Raw genomic sequence first — 11,364 nt, 5'->3', positions numbered from 1 at the left:
GCTCCTAACCCAGGTGATTCACCCACCTCAGCCTTCCAAAGTGCTGGGATTACAGGCATGAGCCACTACATCCATCCGGCCTGTTTCATAGCCTTTAAAATGCTAAAGCATGTTGTGACTCTCTGATCTCCAGTAGGGGCATGCAGCATTTTCTAGCAATGCCTCCTCTCCTCTTGTGAGGGCATACTGAGAGACTAAGGTTTCAAGGAGAATGCCTTGGTAAATACTGGTGTACACAGAGAATAGTGAGGAGAGGGGTGAAAGAAGTTACCTTACAGCATTTCTAGCACTTTGCAGTTTACAAATGCCTTCTCATGCACTATCCCACTTAATTATTTGCAGCTAAACAAAATTTCAGGAAGCTGAACCAAAACTATAGTACAGACTTTCAATTTTCTTGTTTTTTTTTTGCAGGCTGGAGTGCAGTGGTGTGATCTCGGCTCATTGCAACTTCCGCCTCCTGGATTCAACAAATTCCCCTGCCTCAGCCTCCTCAGCAGCTGAGACTACAGGCATGTGCTACCATGCCCGGCTCATTTATGTATTTTTAGTAAAAACGAGGTTTCACTATGTTGGCCAGGCTGGTCTTGAACTCCTGACCTCAGGTGATCCACCTGCTTCAGCCTCCCAAAGTGCTTGGATTACAGGCATGAGCCACCGTGCCTGGCCTGAGACTTGATATTCAATCTCTAGGAAACCTAATACAGGGCCGGGCGCGGTGGCTCAAGCCTGTAATCCCAGCACTTTGGGAGGCCAAGACGGGCGGATCACGAGGTCAGGAGATCGAGACCATCCTGGCTAAGATGGTGAAACCCCGTCTCTACTAAAAAAAAATACAAAAAACTAGCCGGGCGAGGTGGCGGGCGCCTGTAGTCCCAGCTACTCGGGAGGCTGAGGCAGGAGAATGGCCTAAACCCGGGAGGCGGAGCTTGCAGTGAGCTGAGATCCGGCCACTGCACTCCAGGCTGGGCGATAGAACGAGACTCCGTCTCAAAAGAAAAAAAAAAAAAAAAAAAAGAAACCCTAATACAGCATATACTAGTTGTTGGTACTTTGCACTCTAAGTTGTAAGGAGAGACCTAGGAGTTGCTAGCCACAAAGCACCCTCTGAACTAAGCACTTCCTTATTTCTCTGTGCCCTACTAGCATAATTTCTCAAAAGTCAGTCTTAGAATGAATGAATGGCATGGCATATTCAATGTATAACATCTGAGCCTCACTCTATCTTGAAGAGGTTGTGCTATTCTTAGTGTAACCTCCTCCACTACCATCTAGTTTTTATTATTTATTTATTTATGTATATATTTTGAGATGGAGTCTTGTTCTGTTGCCCAGGCTGGAGTGCAGTGGCATGATCTCGGCTCACTGCAACCTCCGCCTCCCAGGTTCAAGTGATCCTCCTGCCTCAGCCCCCCTAGTAGCTGGGATTACAGGCACGCACCACCATGCCCCGCTAATTTTAGTATTTTTAGTAGAGATGGGGTTTCGCCATGTTGGCTGGGATGGTCTCAAACGCCTGACCTCAGGTGATCCACCCGCCTCGGCCTCCCAAAGTGCTGGGATTACAGGCGTGAGCCACCACGCCCGGCCCCATCTCATTTTTAATAACAAACTAGGCATTTTCCTGCTATCTCCAAGATTACACTGTCATTTGGAAAAAACAAGGTGGAGGACAGTGTGTAGTAGCATGCTACCATTCTTTTTATGTAAAAAAGGTAAATGTGAATATAGAAATAAAACTCTAAGACAACAACAACAGCAAACTTATGCAAGTGGTGAGTATGGGGGTAAAAATGATCAGATGGGGCACAGGGTGGAGTCAAACTTTTCACTACATATCTTCTATGCTTTTTTATTTTTGAATCCTACAAATTGTATTACCTCTGATTTTTTTTTTCTAAAGTCTCCCTTCATCCTGCAGCCACACTTTAAACCTGATCTCTTTTTCATGTAGAAAAGGAAGCCTCCTAGAAAGAGAATGGTAGTGACTTCAGCAAAAACATCAGAAACAGCTTATCCCCATAATAAGCAACTACTCGCTCAATTTCTAGCTATTGTGGCAAGCAATATTTACTTTGATTAGCTTTAATTAGCTCAACTTCCCAACGCCTAAGAAACTACCATTCTTGGGTTTTTGGAAAGTAAAGAGGAGAAGCACAAAGAGGGTATCTATTTAAGACTAATCAGCCCATTATAGACTATAGACTCCATACCAATGGTGTATTGGAAAAGTAGGCTAGCTGTTCTAAAGCAGCTATTCAGACTAAAAACCGAGACTTTAGGGACCAACATAGGATTTCCAACTTCTAATTTTGCCAAGAGCATAACTACCATTTCATCCCCAATCCCGTCATTTACTACCACCATCATTTCATAGAAGAAAAGACATTTCAACACCACTAAAATAGAAAGAATAACCTCATAATAAAAAAGAACTGGCAACATTACACCCACCAAACAAACATACTTACAATTATCCTTTTGTTTCAGACAAAAACTTTGTTAGGGGTCAGTGTTTGGGAAACCCAGCTCTAAAACATCAACCCCTGCCCTGCAGCTCAGGGTCATAATAAGTTACCTGCTGAAGTTCTAGTCATTGCCAGCAACACATAGTTTAATGTGGTATTCATTCCTGTAAAAGCAAACTTTGGCTTCTGTTGTTCACATATCCTCACTAAGGCATCATTAATACTACCGAGTTCCTGATTTCCCTAGGATCAGAATGTGGCTTTAAATGCTTTTAAAAAACTGGAGTAAAAGAAAGAAAACATTATTATGTTCCCGCTATAAGGGCAATCACATGGTTTAACAGAAAAACATGGAAATAGCCAAGTACTGTATACTACAAGCAGATGAAAAGTGACAGAGACCGGGCGCGTTGGCTCATCGTTCCTGTAATCACAAAACTTTTGGGAGACTGAGGTGGGCGGATCATTTGAGGTCAGGAGTTTGAGATCAGCCTGGCCAACATGGCGAAACCCTGTATCTACTAAAAATCCCCCCAAAAATTTATCTGGGTGTGTTGGTGCACGCCAGTAATCCTAGCTACTTGGAAGGTTGAGGCAGGAGAATCGCTTGAACCCAGGAGGTGGAGGTTGCAGTGAGCTGAGATCGTGCCACCACACTCCAGCCTGGGTGACGGAGCAAGACCCTGTCTCAAGAAAAAAAAAAAGTGATCACAGAGCTATTGTGACTGACATGTTAGTCACATGACTGACAATGACGATGGGCAATCCCTTCTTTCTGAGCACTAAGCTAAAATGACTTATGCTGGGGTTTAGCTTAACATGTCCAATCAAATCAATTGCAGGCTCTGAAATCTCCAACTTATAAAATCTCACCTTTCTTTTTTTTTTTTTGAGACGGAGTCTGGCTCTGTCGCCCAGGCTGGAGTGCGGTGGCCGGATCTCAGCTCACTGCAATCTCCGCCTCCCAGGTTTACGCCATTCTCCTGCCTCCGCCTCCCAAGTAGCTGGGACTACAGGCGCCCACCTCGTCGCCCGGCTAGTTTTTTTGTATTCTTTAGTAGAGATGGGGTTTCACTGTATTAGCCAGGGTGGTCTCGATCTCCTGACCTTGTGATCTGCCCGTCTCGGCCTCCCAAAGTGCTAGGATTACAGGCTTGAGCCACCGCACCCGGCAAAATCTCACCTTTCAATGAAGTTCAGTTTCATTTTGTTGTACTCACCTTCCAGCCACTGAGGACATGTTCAATGGGAGCAATGGCTGGCTCCTCCTTCTCCAGGGGAAAAACCAGCTGCTCTGCCTGCCGGTTCTTCAGGACGACAGGGTCCCATTTGGAGAGGACTTGTGTGGTTTTATTGAATGCTACTTCTCTGTGGATCTGAAGCAGACAAGGTATGTAAAAGGAAAGAGCCACAAGATTAAAGCATCAAACCCAAAGGACTAACAAGAAATTAGGAAGCAATGTTTCTTAGCCCACGAAAGAATCAGGATGCTAGAGGTTACCGCTTGCTTCTCAGGACTGCAATTTCTCCTAGATTATTATTATTTAGATGGAGTTTCACTTGTGTCACCCAGGCTGGAGAGCAATGGTACGATCTCGGCTCACTGCAACCTCCACCTCCTGGTTCAAGCGATTCCCCTGCCTCAGCCTCCCAAGTAGCTGGGATTACAGGGTGTGCCACCACATCAGGCTAATTTAGTATTTTTAGTAGAGACAGGGTTTCACCATGCTGGCCAGGCTGATCTCGAACTCTTGACCTCAGGTGATCCGCCTGCCTCGGCCTCCCAAAGTGCTGGGATTACAGACGTGAGCCACTGCGCCTGGCACTCCTAGATTATTTTTAATCTTATCCATAGTGGGGAAATCACACCCTTCTCCCATTTTTCAGGTCTTTCCCTTCTTTCTATTACCCTATTTTCCCTTGTCAATACAATTTCTTTCCCTTAATAGACCACCTTCTCTGTAGCTTACCCGTTCAATCTCTTCTTTGTTCAGAGGTAACTCCACTGTCTTCTTTGATTTGACTCTATTCAGTTGCTTTTTCACAGTGGCCAAAGAAGATGAAGTTTTAACAGGCTCAAGCAGATCTGCAAGGACCAGCTTTTCTCCTGATCCTGTAGAAAGGTCAAACTTTCTAGTCAGAACAAGAAGTGAGGCAAGATCTCAATATAATGTAGGCAGAAGCCTCAGTAGAAAATGCCAGTAGGTGGCAAATGTGCAGAGAAGCAGGAATAATTCTCTTACTTCAATTGCCTATTTCTAGCCATGCCAACACTATCACTCTACATTCATCCCCAAACGCGTTAGGGGGTAGAAGATAGGGGAAAATATTTATTCAAAACTCGTTTGCTTTTCTCCTGGTGCTTCTACTCTTGCCCTATTGCAATTCATTCTTCACATAACAGCCAAAAATAAAAACAACCAAAGTGGTATTTCTTTTGTTTGTTTTGAGACAGGGTTTCACTCTGTCACTTAGGCTGGAGAGCAGTGATGCCATCTCTGCCTCCCAGGCTCAGGCAATCCTCCCACTTCAGCTTCCCAAGTAGCTGGCACTACAGGCGTGTGCCACCACGCGTGGCTAATTTTTTGCATCTTTTTTTGTAGAGATAGGGTTGTGCCATGTTGTCCAGGCCAGCCTCAAACTGCTGGGCTGAAGCAGTCTGCCTACCTCGGCCTCCCAAAGTGCTGGGGATTACAGGTGTAAACCACTGCATCCAGCCCAAAATGATCTTTTGAAAATATAAACCACAGCATGTCGTGACACTGCTGAAAATCCTCCAGTGACTCCCCATTATACTTTGAATCTCATCTACCTAAAGGACACACAGTCCTATGAGATCTAATCCCCATCTGCCTCTCTAACCTCATGTCACCCCCCACCCTCCACCATGCTCTTGTCAAAGGATCCTCTTTCCTATTCTTCAACATGCTGTGCATGTTTCTACCTTAGAGCCTTTGTGCTAGCTGTTCCCTGGCCTGAAATGCTTCCCCAATCTTTGCATGGTTCACTTGACTTGTCATTCAGATCTCAGCTTCAATTTTGCCTCTTCAGGGGCCTTTCATGACCAACCAATCTAAAGTAGCCACTTAGTTGCTTTACTGCATCATCCTCTCTTATTGTCTCCCTTTATTAGAATGTAAGCCCCAGGAGCTCACATCTTATTCGCTACTGTAGCCTTGGTATCTACAACACTTCCTGATACTGCTACCTAGTAGAAACACAATAAATATCCGCTGAATGAGTATGCTTGGAATACACTGTTATTTGCCCTAGGAGGCTACACCAGTGATAACTACAAATGCAAAACCCATTCTAGCTGCCTAAGTTGTGAACAGGGTGAAAAAGATTTGGCATCTGGAGTCAGTATTAGGATAAAATCCCACGGCTGCCACTTATTAGAGCATGTATTCTGAACAGGGGCAATTTTTACCACCCCCCCCCAACCCCAGGGTGAAAATTGGTTCTTTCTTGGGGAGTATGAAAAGAATCTTAAGATATTACAATGTTTTGTGTCCCTCCAAGGCTCAACTCTGTCCAACAAACTCTTATTCCTTAGGACTTGATTTCCTGGGGAAGGGGCATAGTGGGAGGGATACAATGAGGAAAAAAATGTCTTAAAAGGCTCCTCTCAGGGGAGCACTAAAAAAGCAAAGGTTGAAAAACACTGTACTAGGCAAAGGCCCTTGAATAAGTAACCTGACTTCTCTGAGCTCTGGCTGAAGAGAATATTTGCCTGTCTCCTAACTCAAAGCATTGTTAAGAGAACTGAAATTAAAATGAAATTGTACAAATATGAATTATGACTAAGTTACTAAGAGGCAGCTAGTAAGAGGCAGCTGTCTTCATTCATGTCCCTCTATCCTAGAAGTATCTCATCAAACTCTGTAGGATACCTTGACCACAGCCTTCTAGGCTTTCTTTGAGAGATGGAAGAAACTGAAGGGCATCTGACTACACTTCTTCACCCACTCTCCCAGGTATTTATGGTATGAGTCATTAACCACATCAAAAACAGTTCCTGGGGCGTGAGGTGAGCACTATGCCCTTGGAACCCCGCAAGTTTCATGCATGGGTATCTTCCTTTGTTCAACTTACCTTCAGAACTGACATTGAACTCTGACACCTTCAGACTAGCCTCAGACCTCTCAGCCAATTTCCGCCTGAAATTAGGCAAAACGATATAATAGGAATGGATAAATTTTATGGGGGCTTAGGGGTGGGAGAGACAAACACTTCTCTCTTCATACAGGGCTTTGGTTTCTTGTATTTCTTCTAGGGTCAGGTTTTGTCATGATGCAGCAAGGAGATCTGTTCCTAACTTGGACTTGGTTGTCTAACCCTCATCTCTTCTCTTTATTACAAGGTAAGCATAGTGGAAAACATATTGGACTTAGATTCAAACACACCTGAACCAATAACGTATTAGCCAGCTGACCTTGGGGGTAAGTCAATTTACTTCTCTAATGGGGTTAAGTAATGCCTACTCAATGCTTTAAAAGATTTTCATTGTGGAATAAGACTGCAAATGCTTACAGTAATAGCACTAAGACTAATAATAGCTAACAATTATATAATGCTTACTATATGCTAGGCACTGGTATTAAGGTCTTTACATGAAACACTCAATAAATATTAGCTGCAGAGAAATCTCACGGAATCAACTATATAACCTGCCCTATCTGACGGGAACGTTACCTATTCTTTCCATCAAGGGAACTGATTGCTTCCAGAAGCTTTTGATGCTCTCTCTCTCCATCATTGTCCCCCTAAGACACAGAAAAGGAAAAACCATCAGGATGAGGGGGAGGGAAAAGACAACATGGAAATTGAGTCTCACGTAAAATCTCTCGTTCTTTCTTTCTTTATTTATTTATGAGACAGAGTCTCGCTCTGTGGTCCAGGCTGGAGTGCAGTGGCATGATCTCAGTTCACTGCAAGCTCCACCCCCGGGTTCATGCCATTCTCTTGCCTCAGCCTCCTGAGTAGCTGGGACTACAGGCACCCGCCACCACACTGGGCTAATTTTTTTTATTTTTAGTAGAGACAGGGTTTCACTGTGTTAGCCAGGATGGTCTCGATCTCCTGACCTTGTGATCTGCCTGTCTTGGCCTCCCAAAGTGTTGGGATTACAGGCGTGAGCCAAATCTCTTGTTCTTTTGGTCAGTGGAGAACTGGGGAATTGGAAGAGGTCTGGTGTGCAAGCATTCCAGCTCAAACTAAATGCGTCTGTCCTAACTTGCTTCTAGACAAAAAGGGCTTAAAATGGTGTTTCTGTATAAAATATATAGTATGATCTAACATGGAAACCCTGACATATAGTGTAAGTCATAGCCAGTTACCAAGTTGGCTTTTTTTTTCTTTGAGACAGAGTCTCTCTCTGTTGCCCAGGAAGGAGTGCAGTGGTGTGATCTCAGCTCACTGCAACCTCCACCTCCTGGAAGTGATTCTCCTGCCCCAGCCACCGGAATAGCTAGGATTACAGGGGAGCGCCACCACACCCAACTAATTTTTGTATTTTTAGTAAAGACGGGGTTTCACCATGTTGGCCAGGCTGGTCTTGAACTCCTGGCCTCCAGTCATCCACCCGCCTTGGCCTCCCAAAGTGCTGGGATTACAGGTGTGAGCCACCACACCCAGCCTCCAAGTTAAGTTGGCTTTTCCTAGGAAGAACACAACAAGCAGAAAAAAACAGACAAAAAAAACCCTCCTTGTTATTAAAATAGATGTGTCGTGTGCCCCCGACCCAAGAGAAAAAAAAGTGGTTTTTTGTAAGGGAAATAAAGAATTGGAATTCTTATAGCATCTGTTGGAGATCCAGCTTAAAATACATATGCATATTTCAGTCAGATAATTAAATAACGCTCTATAGAAATCCAAACTTGGGAAATCATATCACGAGGACCATGTGTTTCAGTCTTTTTTTTTTTTTTGAGACGGAGTCTTGCTCTATTGCCCAGACTGGAGTGCAGTGGCGCGATCTTGGCTTACTGCAACCTCCGCCTCCTGGGTTCAATAGTAGCTGGGATTATAGGAACACACCACCACGCCCAGCTAATTTTTGTATTTTTAGTAGACACAGGGTTTTGCCATGTTGGCCAGGCTGGTCTTGAACTCCTGACCTCAGGTTATCTCCCTGCCTTAGCCTCCCAAAGTGCTGGGATTACAGGCGTGAGCCACCAACTGGGCCTGTTTTGGTTGGTCTTATAAATTATACTTATGCAACTTGAGGGTAGTGAGTATAACTTAGTTTTTAAATCCTTATAGCACTTCATATGATATAGTAACTTATATATGAAACACTAACCATTTGTAATTAATTTGAGAGACCTGAACAAATACATAGAATACTGCCACACCTTTCCATTCCAGGAATATGCTCTCTACCCTAATTTTGAAGGCAGTTTAGCAATTGTCACCCACCTCATCTTCACTCCCACTCAAGAGGTAGTCTTTTGGCAAATCTACTAGTTCTTCCTGTTGGCTCAAAGCCAGAAGGCTGTTAAAAGAGGCAACAAAGAAATGTGAATGCAATATACCCATGTAACAAACCTGCATATGTATCCCTTAATTATAATAAAAGCTGAAATTTAATAGAGAAATATTATTACTTGAAGCAATGTCTAATCTATTAAAACAATCTCGAAAACATTGTAACTTCAACACAGAATAGCCCTATCCCTCAGAAGATATATAAAGCAGCATGAACGCCTTTGAAAAGTTGTCAAGACGTGAAATTTAGACTGATATCAGGCATCACCTCCAGAGCTAACACTTCAGTGATTGGCACAACATTTCCTATGACCTATGGGAAGCTGTAAAAATGTCAGACCCTAGAATAATATGGCCAAAGACGCTGTTGCTAGCCCTGGGGGCAAGGCAGTTTCACGATTAATATTTCTAAGCATCCTCCACATGTTTGACTCCTTGATAGGCAGCCTGATCAAAAGTGTCATCTTGATCACTTGTTCCCAGGAATGGAGAAACAGGTCGAAAGCAGCTGGGTAAGCCATTTTCCCTGGGGCTTGCTTAGCAAAGTAGGTTCTTAACTAAGGAGACTGGTACCCACAAACAAATTACAAAATTTACCGTTACTTAACAGCATATATTATTAGTATTTGCAAAGCCAACATTACTAAACGGACTACATTTAGTTCCGGGGGCGGGGAGGGGAGGCACAAAACATCACAGGAGCCAAAACGTGGTGATGACTCCAGTCAGCAAAGCTTTCGAAGATTCGGGGAGTTTATAACGCCTGAACTGCCTGCATAGAGGATTAAATCGGGCCGCGGCAGAGGCAGAAAAAGGGGTCACGTGACAAGGAATGTGAAACATAGTAAATGAGCTGGGGAGGCAGAAACAGCATCAGGACCTACAGGGATGCGGCTATACAGCTGAGGAGCGGAGTAAGTGAATGAAATTAAAAGGGCTTTAAAGGCTGGATCGCGGAAAACAGGAACAAGTGGCCAGCTCTTGAGGGGAACCACTGCCATCTGTTAAAAGGGGGCGCCCATTTCCCAAAAGGTGGGGAACCCGACCCCCAACGAGACCCAGAATCCCCCCTCCCCTCGTTGCCCTTCACCTCTCTGCAAGCCGGTTCGCAGTCATTTCAGCAGCCAGCTTCTCTCACATGGACCAAGAACGGAAGCCGAAGGAAAGCAATTTCCGTGCCGGCCGCAAAGCAATTTCTGTTTCCGTCAATCGCTCGCGACGTACACGTCAGTTCCGTTCCGTACAAGGCGTGTGAGAAGCAGGAGCCGTGTAGGGAGGGGCCTGCATAAAACTGGGAGGCTGGAGATGAAACGGCTGTCAGCGGGTGGGGCTTTCCTTTCTCCACCCACCCTGTATTTCTCTCGCCGGTGTCTGTCCTCCTGGCCCCTGGTTTCCACGCGGCCCGGGGTGGGTTAGCTTAGGGCGAAGGTGCTGCGCTGTCAGGAACTGAGCCCGCGCCTTCATTCGTCCCTACATAATCCAGAAGGAAAGACTCCAGCTCCCGTCCTTGTGCGACAGCGTCCTGCAAGCCGGCCACCAGCCAGCTCGGGAGTTTGTTGAATGCCCATTAAGTGGCCAGATTGTGCCAGGCCCCGGAGATCCGATGGTGAACAAAACAAGTTTCCTTCCATTTAAGGAAAAATCTCTTTTGATCGCTTGTAATTGCAGCTCTGTTCTTCATTTCCTGAGTCAAAATATTTTATCCAAGAATGGGCCGTCAGTAGCTACGCTTCCTCACCTCCTATCAACTTAAAAAAAATTATTTTAAACAACTTTTTTTCTCCCATCAACTTTTAAGAATTTATTTATTTTTGAGACAGAGCCTTGCTGTGTCGCTCAGGCTGGAGTGCAATGGCGTGATCTCTGCTCACTGCAACCTCTAGCCTCCTGGGTTCAAGCGATTCTCCTGCCTCAGCCTCCCGAGTAGCTAGGATTACTGGCGCCCGCCACTATGCTCGGCTAATATTTGCACTTTTAGTAGAAACGGCGTTTTGCTATGTTGGCAAGGCTGGTCTGGAACTCCTGGCCTCAAGTGATTCGCCTGCCTCAGCCTCGCAAAGTGCCAGGATGACAGGCGTGAGCCACCGGGCCCGGCCTAATATATGTGTGTGTGTGTATATATATATATGATGATTGTAGAAAAATAATAGACAAGAACATTCTTTTCATTCTTTTAATCCATTCCCATTTTGCTTTTGCCCCATTATTCCACAGAAATTGCTCTGGGCAAGATCAGCGACACCCAAAGTTACTAAATAAAATGGATACCTCTTAGTCTTTGGGTTCCCAGAACTTTGTGTGGTATTTAATAACTGTCTGTTCCCTCCCTCCCTCCCTCCTTTCTTCCTTCCTTCCTTCCTTCCTTCCCAGAGTTTTGCTCTTGTTGCCAAGGCTGGAGTGCAGTGGC

At 44.8% G+C, this 11,364-nt stretch overlaps 1 protein-coding gene across 3 annotated transcripts in view; it reads right to left on the bottom strand.

The window, feature by feature from the left end:
• UTP14A (UTP14, U3 small nucleolar ribonucleoprotein, homolog A (yeast)) overlaps nucleotides 1-10,172 on the bottom strand; it is a 28,907-nt gene extending 18,735 nt beyond the window's left edge. Inside the window, exons 1-6 of one of the 3 annotated variants that reach the window (XM_011936974.1) lie at nucleotides 10,048-10,172; nucleotides 8,889-8,964; nucleotides 7,164-7,234; nucleotides 6,564-6,628; nucleotides 4,439-4,581; nucleotides 3,689-3,844 (exon numbers count right to left, since the gene is read on the bottom strand). In XM_011936974.1, the coding sequence (XP_011792364.1) occupies nucleotides 3,689-3,844; nucleotides 4,439-4,581; nucleotides 6,564-6,628; nucleotides 7,164-7,234; nucleotides 8,889-8,964; nucleotides 10,048-10,073 (537 nt within the window). In that variant the 5' untranslated portion in view covers nucleotides 10,074-10,172. The remainder of the gene's footprint in view (nucleotides 1-3,688; nucleotides 3,845-4,438; nucleotides 4,582-6,563; nucleotides 6,629-7,163; nucleotides 7,235-8,888; nucleotides 8,965-10,047) is intronic. The other 2 variants (XM_011936975.1, XM_011936976.1) reach the window with 2 other exon arrangements.
• Between the last annotated feature and the right edge of the window lie 1,192 nt (nucleotides 10,173-11,364).

Source organism: Colobus angolensis, unplaced genomic scaffold (assembly GCF_000951035.1).
Source record: "Colobus angolensis palliatus isolate OR3802 unplaced genomic scaffold, Cang.pa_1.0 Scaffold159, whole genome shotgun sequence".
NCBI lineage: Eukaryota > Metazoa > Chordata > Mammalia > Primates > Cercopithecidae > Colobus > Colobus angolensis.
The sequence above is the reverse complement of the archived record's forward strand: the minus strand, read 5'-3'. Positions and strand labels throughout refer to the sequence as shown.